This window comes from Danio aesculapii, chromosome 12 (genome assembly GCF_903798145.1).
Source record: "Danio aesculapii chromosome 12, fDanAes4.1, whole genome shotgun sequence".
Taxonomy (NCBI): Eukaryota; Metazoa; Chordata; class Actinopteri; order Cypriniformes; family Danionidae; genus Danio; species Danio aesculapii.
This window is the reverse complement of record NC_079446.1, coordinates 21428572-21447338: the sequence shown is the minus strand read 5'-3', so window position 1 is coordinate 21447338 and position 18767 is coordinate 21428572. Positions and strand designations below refer to the sequence as shown.

The 18767-nt window shown below is 40.1% G+C and overlaps 1 protein-coding gene across 1 annotated transcript in view; it reads left to right on the top strand.

Moving 5' to 3' along the window:
- Window positions 1-1423: 1423 nt before the first annotated feature.
- The window catches only part of afap1 (actin filament associated protein 1), a 104217-nt gene continuing 86873 nt past the window's right edge, over window positions 1424-18767 (top strand). The window contains exon 1 of the mRNA XM_056469388.1: window positions 1424-1535. Within this exon, the coding sequence (XP_056325363.1) occupies window positions 1514-1535 (22 nt within the window). The 5' untranslated portion in view covers window positions 1424-1513. The remainder of the gene's footprint in view (window positions 1536-18767) is intronic.

Genomic DNA, 18767 nt, shown 5'->3' with positions numbered 1-18767 from the left:
ATACAATTAAAAAAAATAAGAAGAATTCCTGAAAATGTCTAAATTGAACAATTTCATTAATGATTTACAGACCTAAGTGGATGTTGTAGGTTCAGTTCTAATAAGTACGATGTTTACAGTTGTGCACCAAAGGGAGTTTGTGTTTGTTGTAAATAAGGGTGTATTTATTCTTTTGCACAATGCTGTGAATAAAATAGAATTGCAGAGAGCACGTGCAGTAAAAATGTGAAACATATTTCAGTGTCTTGTACTCAGATACCTCACTAAATGCAGTAATGTCTAACTTTACTGTAGTTTTCAAATGGCTGTGCAAATTGTATGTATTGCTGTCTTGCGCATTTTCAGGAAGTGTCACTAAAATCTGACTTTTTAACATTTTACAACACTCATTTTTACAAAAATGTACAGACTAAACTGTCATAATGAAAACATGACAAAGCCATTTGACCATCTTGTTTATAAACAATGGTGTCGGGACTTTTCATCTTGATGACACTGACACTTTCATTGACATCAATACTTGCTTTTGAGGAATGAGCTATCCATTTTGAGCAAGTGATACGCTTTTGCTGGTTATTAACTAAGTTTTGCAGTTTGTACTTGTCTTGAGAAATGCATTAACTGTTGTGCAAATGTAAATAGTGTTGTGAGAAATGCACCAAAGCAACTGTAAAAGAAATGATAGCACAAAGAGAAAAAACAAAACAAAAGAAAAACAAAAAACAAAACAAAAGTAGAAACGTAAACAGGACAATTATCTTTAAGATGCACCTTCATTAAAAAAAGAGTCAAGATTCACCTGGGAGAAATGTACCAATTGTAGACAGATTTAGGAAAAAGTCTAATGGAAATGTGTGGAAAAATGCAGTATGACAAAACATTATGACAACGTGTTCAACCATTTTGCATGTAAAGACTTAAGCCATGAACAAACAAACATCAGAGAACTGCACATTGCAACATGTTTAAAGGACTAAGAAACTGCTTTTCTGATGTACACAAGTGACACAATGATGTGAAGATTGGACAGGGAGCTTTGAGAATTTCAATTCTGATCTGAGAAATGGACCAAAGTGACTGAGAAAAACTAACAAAAACAGATAGATAGATAGATAGATAGATAGATAGATAGATAGATAAATAGATAGATAGATAGATAGATAGATAGATAGATAGATAGATAGATAGATAGATAGATAGATAGATAGATAATTGGTAGAAATATAGAAACACTTGACTATATAACTTGGGCATCATATTTTCTTTTTTACAGAGCAGTGTGTAAATGTTACCGCCTCCCGGTTCTGCTATTGGTTGTTTTTTTTCAGCGCGCTGCTTGATTGGCCCACACGGTTGCCAATCTTGTGCAGATTTGACAGCGCGAGCGGTCCCCTGAGCGAATGCTGCATGTGAATCTGAAGAAGCTCACAGGCCAGAGGAACAAGAACAACAGAGGTGGTCGTTATCAAGTACACGCGGATGCAGGACAGCTCCGTTATTTTACCATAAAGTCATGACGGAAAGCAACGAAGAAGGTAAGATTTCATATTTAAAATTTGCCAGACTTGTTGTCTTTAATGCGTTGTGAAAGAGCTTTGGCCATTCCTGAAATGTTTCCTAATTTGTCGATTTCAACACAACATTGGGGTTTCATAAGGACAAGCTCTGCCCAGTCCGGTCATTCAGAATGTCTAGCTTAGGAAAACACTCTTCATGGATATCAAACAGAACTTCAGCACTTAAATTCTCCCTTGCAAAATATAAGTGTGATAAATTAGCTTTCTATTGATTATTTATTTTAATATATTTTTTTACAAAATGTAAAAATAACATAAACAGCTTTGAAGTTGCCGTACTGTATTTACTTTAGTGATTTTGTGGCACTGCCATCACCCCCTTTCTTATTGTGGAGCTGAGGCTGAGCAGCACAAAGAAGCACGAGGGGTCCTGATGAATGTGCTTGGCTCGTGGGGGCTCTTGTTGAATAGCACGAGCCTGCAGGGATCAGCTGGCGTCTGGAGCCCAGTCACAGATTATGCAGAGGGGGAGGGGCTGAGAAGCTAAATTATGAAGAGCAAATCCAATTAATTCCATACTATGCAGAAGGATGACACTTAAACCACCGGTAAATGGATGCTAGATAATATTTTCTTTGTGTGTGTGGTTAATATGAGGTACTTGGCAACAACATTTTTCATCATTATGCTTTATATATTTAAGTTCAACTTTAGCTTAGTTAACCCTTTTCTTAAACTATTGCAGTGCTCTTCACTCTTGAAATAGATAACCATGGGTCATTGTAAATGCCAGCCATACTTTATTTAATTCAGTGATTGTAAAAGTGGTTCTAACCCAGTATCTATTACATAAGCGAAAAACACTTTTATATTGGGTTTAAAACAGGGTTTAGATAAGTGCAGTGTAAAAAAACATCTTCGTTCTTGTTATTCTTGGGTGTTTTGCAAGTTCAAGGATGTTTGCTTGAAAAGTCTATTTATATGATTAGTTCAGCACCGTTTAAAGGTCTCCTCCATCTCCAGTTTTCCTCTGGGAATAAATGACAATGAAGCAGCAAGAATCCGTCTTCCTGTACATTGTTAGCTTTACTGATTTTGGCTCCAAGGTGGTACGAGGGGAAACAGAGCAAAACATAAAAAGCCATCAAAGGCATGCTGTGTCTCACATCTCATTGTCCAGACCGTCTCAAAACACTCAAACCAGGTAAAGAAAATAAGAAAGGATCAACTGAAACTGGTTGGGTTTGGTCAAACGTGATTCTTGGACTCCTTCGCTAGAAATACGATCATTTGGAAAAACAAAGATAAGCATGTGAACAAAGCTCGGCATGTTTGATCAATAGCCAGTGTGGAGTTTAAATGGGTGTGACTGAACGCGGTGAGGGATGTTAGAGCATCTGGTAAAATGGTTGATGGAGCCTTATTTGACCTGTTAATCTACATTTGGCTGAACTTTCTTCACAGTTTGTATCACAGAAATCAGGAAGTTCTGCTTCCTAATCAGAGCATAAACAAAATACCTTTTCCCCAATGAATCCCACCCTTTCAAAATAATATTTCCTTCAATTCTGGAGTAAATCCTGATGTTACTGGCAATTTCATATCGATCTGGCAGAGAATGAACAACAAACAGATTTGTTTTTCTGAAGGGAGATTTTTATTCCATTTAAGGCGAAAATGCTTGTGGTTTGCACTCTTATTATAGTAGCATGTATAAGCCTGTTCATTTACACTTCATTTCAGCAATTCTGTAGCCACACAAAGTGAGGTCATTCAAGAGCTAAATGCCAGTATATAAGTGTTGCATGGCTTCAGTAGGTGGGAGTTTGATATTTTCACTGATAGCTTGATGAGTGGTCTGTACATGTGGTCCGTGTGCAGTGACATCATCACTAGTGCACATCTGGATTTTCTGTGTGTTGCAGCATCGGTGCTAGAAAGAGAAAGGCCTCTGGTTTAGGCTGAAGATGGATGACTGGTCTTGCTTAATTTGCAAAAGAAAAAAAGAAATCAGTGGGTCATTTAGTGAATGTTCTTTATTTTCTAATCTCTACTTTGAGTGATAAAAAAAGTGATATTGTACAGTAGAGTTCCTGTTTTTATAGTAGCATGAGTTCCCGTCCAGACTGTTTTCCCTCTCTTGTGGTTCTAGTCTAGCGATATGTGCCTTAGGATAGTTTTCACAGACGAACAGAGTCTCCAGTGGGTTTATATTAGTCTGGCTCGGGATGCAGCATGTAGTTTAACTGTCTGTGTGTGAGAGTCTGTCCAATACAGCTGTAAACAGCTGCCGATCCTTTCTATTTTGCCCAATCTCAAACCACTTCCTGACCTCTGACTCTAAAGGGAAATTGTATTCTTATATGAAAAAACTTGAAGATGTAGACACTTGAAGTTGAAGTTAATTTGACCCCGTACAGAGATAATGAAATTCAACATTCATTATTACATGTATGCACTGGATTTAGCTTACAGTTTATACAGCAATAATTGTATTGAATTTATGGGAAATGTTTGTTTGGGATTCAAACACATGCATTTGAATAGTAAGCACTACATTCTACCAGTTGGGTTTCTCTATTGTTTATTTGTCTTCATTCATTCTTTTTCCTTCGGCTTAGTCCCTGTTTTATCAGGGGTCGCCACAGCGGAATGAACCACCAACTATTTCTTTTATGCAGCGGATGCTCTTCCAGCAATGGGAAACACCCATACACTCTCCCATTCACACACACACACTCGTACACTATTTCCAATTGAGTTCATCCAACTCACTTATACTGCATGTCTTTGGACTGTGAGGGAAACCGTCTATGTCTTATTAAACCTTTTTATAAACTCTTCCAGGCCATGTTTATGTGAACCGAAAGCCCCCTTGAGGGCACATAAAGAGCACTGACTCTGTCTGAAAGACCACATGAGATCATAATGAGTTTTGTGGTTTATAGTTTATGTGTATTTACTTTGAAGCCATCTCTTCACCTTATTTGTAATGTAATAGTGAACACAGCCATTTATTTTAACTGCAAACAAAAACTTACATGCCTGTCTCATTCAGCACAAAACAAAATGTGAATGTATGAATGTGGTTAATTGTATTGTATTGTTTGAGTTAGCTTGGAATGGTTTCCGAGAAATTTTATATACTTTTGTTCCTGAAAAGATTGATTCTTTAGCAAAGCATAAAATATCCTAACATTTAAAACTAATTAAACACACTTAAAAACAGATTTTCTTCTCTTTTCTCAGAAATAATGATAACTTATCCTGCACAGAGTTTTACCCAATCAAATGCTTTCAAGCATGAAGGTGTCCCTCCCACTTATACCACATACAACCAATTAGCAAGTAGCAAAATCATGGTTCATGGATGTAATTTAAGAACATTTTCAAAGTAAGACATGTAAACTTTGCTTTGTTTCAAAACAATGATTTCATACTGGTTCAGTTGAGTTTCAGAAGGTAATACAATATTTATAAACAGACCAAAATTTGTTACATGCAAATAAACTCTCATTTCACTGAACAAAGGATACTGGATTCTTCAGGATTCCACTCATCCTTATTGTAGCATTTTTTTGCTGCTGTTGTTTTATTATTTCATCACACTAAACAAGAATCAAGGCTTTTTTTGTATTTTGGACAATTCTTGTGAAATACATTCTTTCAACTCAGTTTCAGTAATTTCACTTCATCTTTGCTCCAATATAACCCATGACTAGGCCCACACAGAATCTGCGCGCGCAGAATTCCGCCAATTTTCAGCAGATTTTTAGCCCATCTTTAATTATGTTTATTTACTTGAGTAAATGTGTGTAAATATATATTTATTCAGTTTTTAAATTAATTTCAGTAATATTATTGACTAATATGAAAATGTTCATCTGATTTATGTACAATGCAGTTTGTACAGTAATATTTTCTGTCTTTCAGTAGATATATTATTTGAGAGACTTGCTTTATTTACCAAATAAAGTGAATCTAATTGGATTTGCATTTTAAACATTAAATAAAATGTAAAAATATATATTTTTTATTTCACATATTAAGGTTTTAGTTATGATACTCCCAAAATAATTCCGCAGAAATCCGCAGATTTTTACCAAACTTCTCTGCAGAAATAGCAAAAAACATCCGCAGATTCTGTCTGGCCGTACCCATGACTGATTTTGAGAGGCTTTGGAAAACAAATGCTATTTTAAGTGTATGTTAAAACTTATCATAGATTATGATAAACCCTGGTTTTCTGATTCATTGCAATGGTACGTATCTATTCAGCAAGTCAGGTTCATGTGTGGTCATTTTTCTTTCTTTTTAAGATTTATTTTTGGCCTTTATTAGATAGGAGAGTATTGAGAAAGGAAGCAAAATTAGAGAGAGAGAGAGAGAGAGAGAGAGAGAGAGAGAGAGGAGTAGGGAAATGTTCAACATATCATTTTTATTTCTATAGCACTTTTAGAATGTAGATTGTGTCAAAGCAGCTTTACATTGTCGAAGTGAATAGAATAAAAAAAAAAAAACATAATATTTACAGTGGGTTTCAGTGGTTTGACGGATCTCTCTTCCCCTCCGCCTGCTGGATTGTGTTTATGGTCATAGTCATTTTTGGTCCCAAACCATAGTAAAATCATCTGCTGGTTACCCTTGTTACGAGGTAATGAAAGTACAGAAAAAGACAGGAACAATGGCTGGATATCATTGATTACCTTATGGTTGTACTTTGAATTTTGAAAATGTTATTGAATCTTCAAAATTAAACACAGAAGAGCACATGAGTCTATTTGTCATGAATGTAGTGCCAAGTCTATTATTTCCAATGAAGGCAAGTGGAAATGATATTCAAATTCTCTCTGCTTGCACTGCATCAATGACACTTTTCAGGAAAGAGTTATGAGTAAACTCATAAATAAACAGCTTGACCAATTCATGCATGAGAAATAGTGGAGATTGTATGAACTGTACTCCAGATCACACTTTCTTTGTCATTTTTTGTTTGGAGAGAGGATGATGGGATTGGGGAAAGGTCTGTGAGTTGAAATTTGAACGTGGGACCACCAGAACACAGTATCACTATATTGTATTTTGGCGTACTGATCATTAGTATTATTAGGAAGACCATCCTTTTTCGTAGAACTCAAACAATGTAAAATTTATTGTAATTTCAACTTAAAAAACTGAAAATACTACAGTAAAAATCCATAACCTGGTTAACAGTACGTTTCGCTAATATATACATTTTATAACCGTAAATGGAGATTTTCTTTTATTTTTATCTTATAGTTGACATTACTATGGTTCTTTTTAGCTTGTTTTCCTCATCAGTAATGTACATTCAAGTTTAATGTCACATTTAATGTTGATAAATAAAATTTATTACACTACTTTGAGGGCGATGCAGTGGTGCAGTAGGTAGTGCTGTCGCCTCACAGCAAGAAGGTTGTTGGTTCGAGCCTCGGCTGGGTCAGTTAGCGTTTCTGTGTGAAATTTGCATGTTCTCCCTGTGTTCGTGTGGGTTTCCTCTGGGTGCTCCAGTTTTCCCCACATTTCAAAGACATGCGGTACAGGTGAATTGGGTATGCTAAATTGTCCGTAGTGTATATGTGTTTCCCAGTGATGGGTTGCAGCTGGCATCCGCTGCATAAAACAAATGCTGGATAAGTTGGTGGTTCATTCCGCTGTGGCGACCCCAGATTAATAAAGGGACTAAGCTGAAAAGAAAATGAATGAATGAACATTACTTTGATTTAATGTCAGTTAACATGATGGTGGTGCAACCCATCACTGTGAAACATCCATACACACTCATTCATACACATACACTACAGACAATTTAGCTTACCCAATTCACCTATAGCACGTCTTTGGACTTGTGGGGAAAACCGGAACACCTGGAGGAAACTCACGCAAGCACAGGGAGAACATGCAACCTCCACACAGAAATGTCAACTGACCCAGCCAAGGCTCGAACCAGCTACTTTCTTGCTGTGAGGCGATTGTTCTACCCACTGTGAGACTGTGACGCCATCTATATATTAACAAAGACTATAAAATGCACAAGACATGTCACTTAAAGAGTTCAGATGCAAAAACCTCTAAGTGCCATCTAAGTTTTCTCCTAAAATTAGCATTTTCTCAGTCAACCATGTATATGTTGAGTAATTTCCCTTTAATGTCAATTAATATGTTATTACCATTGCCTTTAATGTAAAATTAGTGAACAAAAATAAAGTAAAGTTTAGAATTGCTCATTTTAGAAGAAAATTTTAGATGGCACTTCACTTGTATAATTTTGAATGGGGAAAGTGTATCGGTCAATATAGCGAATGAAGCCCCGTTTCTAGTACAGAATTCAGGTTAAGTTCTGGCAAATTTTGTTTTTTACTTATTAATTTTATTTTATTTTTTACAGTGAATGTATAGTTTATGAATATGAATTTGAGTTCAAACAATGAATTCGAGCAAATTCAAACAAACCAAACTCTGATGTCATATGAACCCAGATATACACCAGAAATATTAGTGTCAAGCTCTCTTAAAGCCCACTAGCTGTTAATAAAGGGTTAAAATGTAAATAAAGAGTTTAGTGTCTCAGACATTTCTCAATTAGAATTATGCTGACACAAATTAATGATGTTTTCAACAAAAGTATGAAGTGTAATAACAATGATTAAGACAATTTATGAGTTTATAGGTACTAAATAGTCCATGACAGCTTGATTCTGTTTCATTATTAGCAATAAATATGTGTGCAAGTTCAGAAGTAAGACTGTATTTACAGAAACAGCTGTCTCTCCAGAGCCTGCCAGTCATGTATTCCCCCATGGCTCTGTAACATGACCAGACTAGAGTGACAGATCCTTAAAGTAAAACACGAATAAAGGGCTGTTGCATGCCTTTGACTCTTCTTCATCTTTGGATATGGTCTCCCATTAGGGTTTTACATCAAGACATAGCCAGAGGCAAGATGTAGCTTTGCTCATCCTTGTGTCAAACTAAACACACTGAGGAGTGCTTGTGTTCACAAAAAAGGTTCTTCAAATTACCTATTTGAAAATGTGTGTGTGTGTGTAGACTCAAAGTGTCTGTTCTCTAAGCCAAGCTGAACTCTGAGTCACTGTCTAAGAAAGCTGATGCGTCACATTCTTTGGTTATACTCAGTTGTCTGTTTCTCTCGTCATTAAATATTCTGTGAATCATTTTTTAAAAGTAGAGGATTACTGTCATTTTCGTCTCTGTCATCATTTGTTTCCGCTCATAAATATTATTTAATGGAAAGTGAGAGAAGGAGAAAGCAATTGTGTGAGGAAGGTGTGGAAATTGCGGCAAAGCTGCAGAAGATGAAAGTAGTGGTGGTGGTTGTTAGCACTCCAAAACCACATCACAGACGGAGAGGGTTCTGATTAGACTGATGTGGTTGGTGTTATTCGCCGGCTGGAAACTCTGGTTAAGTGTTTTGTGTTTAGGGTGGGTTGTCGCAGCCAAGGTAACAGGCTTTCTGTAACGGCTTGTTTTATAGCTAACAGATGCTAGAAATGTTAGCATGAATAATTCATGCACAGTATGCTGTATTTGGAGTTTTAGGAGCTGAGGTTTCTAATAATAAACTCATGTTTTGTATTATTTGTTTTCAGATTGCAAAAATTTGAATTGAGCTGCCATGCATTGATTGAAATGCCCATGCAGTTTTATGCCTAAGTGACAACGATTTGGCTATGTCTGTTCTGTATGTCAGTGTAAAGCGATGACACTGGAATAAACAACTGACCTTTGAAGTATGATTTCAACATTGTCATGTTTGTGATATGGCTTTGGTGTATAATCGTTAAATCCACACAGTAACTTTAAGCTTTACAGTAAGTAAAGATTATATTATATTATATTATAAATAGGGATGTCCAGATCCGATCACGTGATCGGAAATCGGGCCCGATCACATAGTTTCAGACTCGATCAGAATCGGACGTTACCTCTCAATCAGGACTCGATTATATATGTATATATCTAGTTATGCGGTGGCACAGAGTTAGACCTCTTTCTTGACTTCACACAGAAACAGCAACGCATGCGGCATGACATCAATTTGTTGCAGAGACGCTATTAGTTAAATACCGGCAAAGCAGAAGACGGAAGCTGCTTGAAGCGGAAAGCGTGAGTATGTCTGCGGTCTGGAGGTATTATAAAGTTGATGACGAAAACATTGCCATAGCTAACTGTGACATATGTAAACTTGGCATTGCCTGTCGGGTATTTTAAGTTGAGGTGCTGTTTGTTTTTATAATAGATTTACTGTTGCACTAAAGTCCAAAAGTGAAGAATTGATGTTATTTATTATTTGATTGTTCAAGCTACCTCACAGAAGTGCTCTGTTTGTTAACAGAGTTGTTGAATGTTAAAATAAGGTGAATTAAATAAAACATAAGGAACATCCTGGATCTATTTCCTCTCTCTTCTTTATTATTTTTTATGTATTACAGAAGTATTGGATCGGGTTTCGGTATTGGTAGATACTCAAAATCAAATGACTCAGACTAGGACTCGAGGGCAAAAAAACCTGATCGGGACACCCCTAATTATAAAGATTATCTTATATTGTTTCAGATTCATTCAAAAACACTGATTCATCCCAACAAGTGAAGTCTAAGTCTTAAAATCATTCTTTAAAACTGATTTAGTAAATTATTCATTCAAATTGATGAGATATTTTTAAATAGAGTGCAACAATTTATTATGCAAATAATTTGGAATTATAAGGTTCTATCTGCGTTCTAAAGGATTTTGAGATATTGAGCTTCAAAAATTTTTCATTCCATACAGCTAACAATATGTGTGTAACAGTTGCCTTTCATCCATTAATATGACAGAGACCCTAAATGTAAAATTCTCTTAAATTTGCAAATTGGGGTAAAAAATCATGGCAAATGCAGATAGAACCTTCTAATTCTGAAAAGTAATTAATTTACACTTAGAATTAAAAGGTTTTATCTGGCAGATCATTAATTGAACTTTTCAAGAAATACAATCAGTCTGCTTATTAATTTAATAAAAGAAAGTACATTTTTGGCTTTCTATAACATTTGTTTAATGTTTTAGGATGAATATTTTTTTCTTGTTCAATTGAAGCATACAAAGCTATGCTAAATATTTGGTCCAGTGCAGATATTTTTGTTTAATTATTATGGTAATATTTATTGTTGTAATTAAGAACCCATGAATTAAATAAATTATTTAATTGCCCTTAAAGGCTTAATAAGGATTTAAAGACACTCCTCCTCTTTTCTATTTTAATCCAGGATCGGGCGACACGGTGGCTTAGTGGCTAGCACTTGTACCTCAGAGCAAAAACGTCACTGGTTCAAGTCCTAGCTAGGCCAGTTGGCATTTCTGTGCGAAGTTTACATGTTCTCCCAGTGTTTGTGTGAGTTTCCCCTGGGTATACCAGTTTCCTCCCACAGTTCAAAGACATGTGATATAAGTAAATTAAACAATAGTAACAGTCACAAACTTTATTACTGCACTTTTCTACGTGATTATGCAATGGTGTGGTTGGCAGTCTATTCCCATAGAGCTGTCATTGTTAATCAAGGAATTGGGGAATTGGGAAGCTCTCAAGAACTACCTGATCTCGTACCCCCTTACATGTTCATTGACCAGGCGGGAGCCTTGGGCTTATCTATCTCCGAGCTCAGTGTTCTCTCCCAGGACAGCATGTTAAACCTGCTAACATCATCAAGCATTATCTAGGTGTGAACTCTTGAAAAGTACTTAAATTACTGATGCTAAAGCTAACAAAAATGAAGCTTAATAGAAATCTATTTAAAGAAATATTAGGGCTTCATGGTGGCACTGTGGGTGAATTGAATAAGCTAAATTGGCCGTAGTGTATGTGTGTGAATGCAGGAGTGTATGGGTGTTTCCCAGTGTTGTGGCTGGAAGGGCATCCACTGCGTGAAACATATGCTGGATAAGTTGGTGGTTCATTCCGCTGTGGCGACCCCTGATTAATAAAGGGACTAAGCCAAAAAGAAAATGAATGAATGAATGAACACATATTCATAACTAAAGCTTTAATAGAGGATGTCCAGCTTGGGAATATCTTGGTGGTTTTGGGGGTTTTTCCCTCAAACAGAAAGAAATATCTGAGAAATATCGGTAAGTTACGAAGTATTCTATCCATCTCAGATGCAGAAAAGCTAGTCCATGCTTTTATGACTTCTAGGCTGGACTACTGTAATGCTCTGTTTGCTGGCTGCCCAGCATCCTCTATTAACAAACTTCAATTAGTACAAAATGCAGCTGCCAGAGTTCTAACCAGGTCTAGAAAATTTGATCACATCACCCCAATTTTATCCTCCTTACACTGGCTGCCTGTTAAGTTTCGTATTGAATTTAAAATATTGCTTCTTACATATAAAGCTCTAAATAATCTAGCTCCTGCTTATCTAACCAATCTTCTGTCTCGCTACAATCCAACTCGCTCTTTAAGATCTCAAAACTCAGGGCTTCTGGTAGTACCTAGAATAGCAAAGTCGAGTAAAGGAGGTCGAGCCTTCTCATTTATAGCTCCTAAACTCTGGAACAGCCTTCCTGATAACGTCCGAGGCTCAGACACACTCTCCCAATTCAAAACTAGATTAAAGACCTATCTGTTCAGTAAAGCATACACTTAGTGCACCACTTAGGGGGCTTCCACACAGGTTATGCATCTTGCTGATATACACTGTGAACATCAGCTACGCTAATTATTTTCTTTATTCTCCATTTCCACCTGGGGATACTCTTCCCGAGGCCCTCAGACTATGCAGAGTCACTGATTCGATCCAAGACCAACGACGAGATGATCCCAAGGTTTCCATATCCTGGACCTGGCCGAATCCTGAACAACTACTGCGATGGTCATGGAAGAATGGAGAACATGAGACTGTTTCCTATGACGCTCCAGAGACAGACGAGTCTTCGCTGAGGCCAGCTTCCAGCCTCCGCCACTGGGACTGCAGCTCTGCACAAGACGTTTGGCCAGCGGAGAAATTAAAATGGTCGTGCCCAACTGAGCCTGGTTTCTCTCAAGGTTTTTTTTCTTCACTTCCGCCTTTAGTGAAGTTTTTTTTCCCTCTCCGCTGTCGCCACTGGCTTGCATGGTTCAGGATCTGTAGAGCTGCGCATCGTTGGATTTGCTCTTCAATATTTGGACTCTCAGTAGTGATTATTAAACCACACTGAACTGAGCTAAACTGAACTGAACTTAAACACTACAAACTTAACTACACTGTTCCTATTTACTGTGACCTTTTATGTGAAGCTGCTTTGACACAATCTACATTGTATAAGCGCTATACAAATAAAGGTGAATTGAATTGAATTGAAAGTTGGCACTTTTCAATCCTTCAGTGATATTACCACAATACTGGAATGTTTTATAACTTGAATTATAGGGTTATTATAACTGCATTCTAATAGACTTTATCATGCAAGCAATGCCTTTAGACCCTAAAGATATGTTGGTGTTATTTGTTGTCAAAGTTAATGGGCTCTATTTTAATGGTCTAGACGCAAAGTCTAAAGCGCATGGCGCAAAAGCATTAAGGGCGTGTTCGAATCCACTTTTGCTATTTTAAAGACGGTAAAACACGCTCTGTGCCGAGGTGCATAGTCTAACAGGGTTGAGCTTATTCTCTTAATAGGTTATGGGTGTGTTTTGAGAATAAACCAATCAGAGTCTCATCTCCTATTCCCTTTAAGAGTCAGTTGCGTCGCTCCATAGCGCATTTGCTATTTACATGGCCAAAACCTGACAGGTAGACAAATCTAAGCTTGTTTTTAATAAAACAAATATAAATATGCATATAATAAATAATACTAATGATAATAATTACATTATACAAAAGCAAGTTGTCGTGAATAAACTGAAAAAAGCCCCAGGAGTGAAGAAGGCATGAAGGCAGTGGTTTTTATATTTATGTATAAAATAATAATTTTTGTAACATTTTAATCCTTTAATTCTTTTTCATTTGTAAAGATATTTGTGTATTGCTGTACATCCTGTGTGTATTAAGCAATGTTTAAGCGAGGCGCACAACTGACACGCTCTGGACTGGACTTTAGATTTGCTGTCAGCTGGTCTATTGAGCAGTCTATTTTAGTTCCTCAAAATAGCTATGCGCCTACTATGTGCCTTAACACGACTCTTTTCCAGACCAGAACACCCATGTGTCTACAAAGTGGCGCAAATAGATTTGCTATTTAAACAAAAATTAGTGTTGCGTTGGTCTGAAACTAGCAACACATGGAAACATGTCTTGCGCCTTATTGCGCTGGGTGTATAATAGGGCCCAATGTGTTACAATACATGATAATTTCTCGCACATTTTTGAAACAACAATTACAATGTTACTGTGGACAATAACTATCGCACAATTAAAAATGAATATCTAAAAATAGAAGCTACATAAAAAGTTCTAATGAATACTATAATAATGCTAAAAGAAAATGGCCTTAAATTCTTGTGGTACAGTAAGCAGCTTGTATCTGTATCTCTTCTATTATAAAGAAAAAAAAAACTGACCTACACAAACTTCTTTGGGTCTTTCTGCATCAAATTCTTTCTGTTCTAACAACAAGCCCCATCTGTGCTTTAGGGGTTATTTATCCTGCAGGTGCTTTTGTGGCATTTAGGCCTTAAGGCAGCTCTGTCATCTTTCCACAGTGATTTCTCTTCCTCTCTCACACTCAGCATGCCTTTTCGTGCCTATTTTGTGCCTGTCGTTACCTATTTCCTCGCATTCATTCTGATCTGCCAGATGAATAGAGGCAGGAATTAAAGAGCACTCTCTCACATTCACTGTATACTGTATGAAAGCCCAATAACAAAGTGATGGAAACAGTAGAAGCACTTTATAGCAGTCATTCTATAGTCCATGGGGAAAGTGACAGCAACTAATAGATTATGCCACTTCCTGTAGCTGGTCAGAGAGGGAGTAAAAATGAGTCAGTCTTTGGGTTTTAATCCTCAAAGGGAGTGCAAATGTTTCAACACTCAGACTGTATGTGTTATGAAGCGGACAGGAGACAGAGGTAAGGAAACGTTAGGGTGTTTATTGAATGACAACAAGGAGCACATGAAGGATAGCCAGGAGGATCAGGAATGATGTTGGGGTCTTCTCCTCCGTGGCTGGGTAACAGGAATACACGAGGATGGACAGCACACACCAGATACAGCTGACAGAGGATGACACAGACTTGGAAGGACTGGAAGACAGGACGATACGGGAGGACCAGGAAGACTAGGGAGGAATACAAAGAGAACAGGTAAGTAAATCGTTTGTTTAGCTGAGGATGACTACGCTGAGTGGTCGCTCAGTTGTCCGCTTTCGTCGAGACGAGCCCGGACAATGAGCGACTGGAGTGCTGTGCTTTTATCTGGTGCTCGTGAATGTGATGCAGCTGTGTGCTCATTAGAAGTCAGGTGATGGTGATCTTCGTGAGTGGGGGTCGTGAAAGCCTGACCAATCCATGACAGTACCCCCCTCCCCAGGGCCCGCTCCTGAGGGCCGACACCTCCGACGCCGTGGTGGTCTCCCTCTGCCTCTAGGCGCTGGGAACTCAGGGTGGCTCTCATGAAACTCCACCATGAGACTAGGATCGAGAATATCAGCTCTGGGAACCCATGTCCTTTCTTCGGGGCCGTACCCTTCCCAGTCCACCAGGTACTCCAACTGGCCACCACGACGTCGGGAACGCAAGATCTCCTTCACTGCGTAGACGGCTCCTTCTTCTAGGAGCAGTGGAGGAGGGGGTTCCTCTTCGTGGTCAGGCTCTGTGGAGGGAAGAACAGGATCGTGATAGGGTTTCAGGAGTGATACGTGGAATGTAGGGTGAATACGGTAGTGAGAGGGTAATTGCAGTTTGTAGGTGACGGGGTTAACCTGTTCCACGATGGTGAAGGGACCAACAAATCGGGGACTTAACTTGCGAGAGGGCAGTCGCATGCGTATGTCCCGGGTGGATAGCCACACCTTTTGTCCGGGTGTGTATCTGGGTTCTTCAGACCTTCTCCTATCGGCGGTTACCTTGCTTCGACGGACTGCCCTCTGCAGATGTTGATGAGCCTCGTCCCAGACTCTCTCGCTCTCCCGGAACCAGTGATCCACTGCGGGGACATCAGATGGTTCGCCATCCCAGGGAAAGAGCGGTGGTTGGAAGCCCAGGACGCACTGGAATGGCGTGAGTCCGGTGGAGGGTTGCCGCAGTGAATTTTGGGCATATTCTGCCCAGCCCAAATACTGGCTCCAGGAGTTCTGGTGACCACTGCAGAAGGTCCTCAGGAACCGTCCCACCTCCTGAATCTTCCTCTCTGTCTGCCCGTTGGTTTGGGGATGATATCCAGAAGAGAGGCTGACGGCCACACCTAGGAGCTTGAAGAAGGCTTTCCATAGACGTGAGATGAACTGTGGACCTCTGTCCGACACAATATCTTCTGGAATACCAAATGACCTGAAGACTTGATTAAAGATATTGTCGGCAGTTTCAAAGGCTGTGGGAAGACCTTTCAGAGGGATTAGTTTGACAAACTTTGAGAATCTATCTACTATGACTAGAATACAGGTATTACCTTCTGACGAAGGGAGGTCAGTGATAAAGTCCACTCCTAGGTGTGACCAGGGACGGTTCGGAATCGGCAAGGGATGGAGCTTTCCAGCGGGTAGATGACGTGGGCTCTTGGATTGGGCACAGTCCTTACAGCCCTGAACATATTGCCTCACATCCCTTGCCATGTTTGGCCACCAGAATCGTTGGGATACTAGCGAGAGAGTATTGTTGATCCCTGGATGTCCAGTGCCTAACGAGGTATGTAAGGAGTGGATCAGATCTACCCGGTGTTCAGGTGGTATGAACTGCCGATGAGGAGGGCATCCCGGCGGAGCAGGGGCTTCCGGAGTGGCAACGACTGGAGGAGCGTTCCAGGTGATCGGACAAATGGAGATGTGTTCGGGAAGAATCTTCGTTGGGAGTTCTTCATGATCGTGATGCTCGTGTAAACGAGAGAGAGCGTCTGCTCTTAGATTCTTGGGTCCTGGACGATAGGAAATGGAGAAATCAAAACGTGAGAAGAAAAGTGACCATCTGGCTTGACGTGGACATAGTCTCTTGGCCTCTTTGATGTATTGGAGGTTTTTGTGATCTGTGATCACCTGGAACGGATGTTTGGCTCCCTCCAACCAGTGACGCCACTCCTCCAAGGCTAGCTTGATTGCTAGAAGCTCCCTGTCTCCTATGCTGTAATTCTGCTCCGCCGGGCTCAACTTCCGAGAGAAATAGGCACAGGGATGCAGTCGGGGCGGTGTATCATGATGTTGAGATAATACTGCCCCGACGCCGGTGGTGGATGCGTCCACTTCCACCACGAAAGGAAGATTTGGGTCAGGATGAGTCAGGAGTGGGGCCCTTGTGAACTCCTTCTTAAGAAGGCGGAAGGCTGCGGCTGCTTCTTTGGTCCACTCCAGTCCTTTGGGTTTACCCTTGAGGAGATTAGTGAGAGGTGATGTAATCCTGCTGTAGTCCTTGATAAACCGTCTATAAAAGTTAGCAAACCCAAGAAACCTCTGGAGCTCCTTAATGGAAGTGGGTTCTGACCAGGATAGAACAGCCTCAATTTTCTTCCCATCCATACGTATACCGGTTTGGTCAATGATGTATCCCAAGAAATGAATCGACTTCTGGTGGAATGAGCATTTCTCCGCTTTGAGGTAGAGGTGATGTTCTCTCAATGTGTGTAGGACCTCCGCAACGTGTTGGCGATGTTCGGCCTCACTCCGGGAGTAAATGAGGATGTCATCTATGTACACTATTACACAGTGGTGAAGAAACTCCCGGAGGACTTCATGAATGAAGTTTTGGAATACGGAGGGGGCATTGACCAGACCGTAAGGCATGACCTCATATTCATAGTGGCCAGTAGGGGTCACGAATGCTGTCTTCCATTGGTCCCCCTCACGTATTCTTATCAGATTATACGCGCTGCGGAGGTCCAATTTAGTGAAGACTTTAGCTTCTCGGAGCTGTTCCAAAGCGGCTGGTACCAGAGGAAGGGGATATCGGTATTTTACTGTACCGTTATTTAGGACCCTGTAGTCGATGCATGGACGTAGCCCTCCGTCCTTCTTGGCCACAAAGAAGAAGCTTGAGGCGGCTGGTGATTTTGAGTGACGTATGTACCCCTGACTCAGAGCCTCCCTTATGTAATCTTCCATTGCCTGATTCTCTGGAAGCGAGAGCGGGTAGATCCTACCTCTTGGCAACTGGGCATCTGGAACTAGGTCGATCGCGCAGTCCCATGGCCGATGCGGCGGTAGCTGGGAAGCTCTCTTGGGGCAGAAGACATCTTGAAAGGAGCTGTACTCCTTAGGAATGTGGATAGACTGCTTCTCAGGAGGGCTCTCGACCGATGTTGCAAACAAAGAAATGGGGTTCCGACCTTGAAGAGGGAGATTTGGAAAACAGGCAGGTGTACATCCAGATCCCCATTTCTTTATCTCTCCTGTGCCCCAAGAGATGATGGGATCGTGCTTCACCAGCCACGGGCGCCCTAGAATGATGTCCATATTTGCACCCTCCAGAACCAGAAATTGAATCCTCTCTTGATGTAACAACCCCACTTGAAGAAGGATGTCTTCGCATTGTCGATGGATACGGGTCGAAGATCGAGTGCACTGGGTTATCGGTTGTATCTGGTATATGTGCGAGGACGCCTCAGTACGGAGGTGGAGTTGACGACAGAGGGATTGGGAGATGAAGTTCCCTGCTGACCCGGAGTCGATGAGGGCTGTGACAAGGAGAGAAATAGAGGCAGTAGTTATTTGTACGGTGGTAGTAAGTGGTTTACATTGTTCAATATTCGTACTGAATACACTCACTGAAGTCCGAATGGGACGAAGGGGACACTCCATACGGGTGTGTCCACTGACACCGCAGTATAGACACAGACCCCGGGTCAGCCTCCTCTGTCGTTCCGCTGATGTCAGTCTTCCAGACTCTATTATCATGGGTTCTGGTTCTGGAGAGGCTGTTGACTCAGGCGATTGGAGGAGTGCAGACGAGGGGGTGATGGTGTCCCGTTGATAGGAACGGAGACGATCGGAACATCGGAGAGAATGTTGGATGAATCTCTCCAGACCCATTGTATCATCTAATGTGGCCAGTTGGATTCGGAGAGTGGGTTCCAAGCCGAGCCGGTACGTGGTCAACAACGATCTCTCA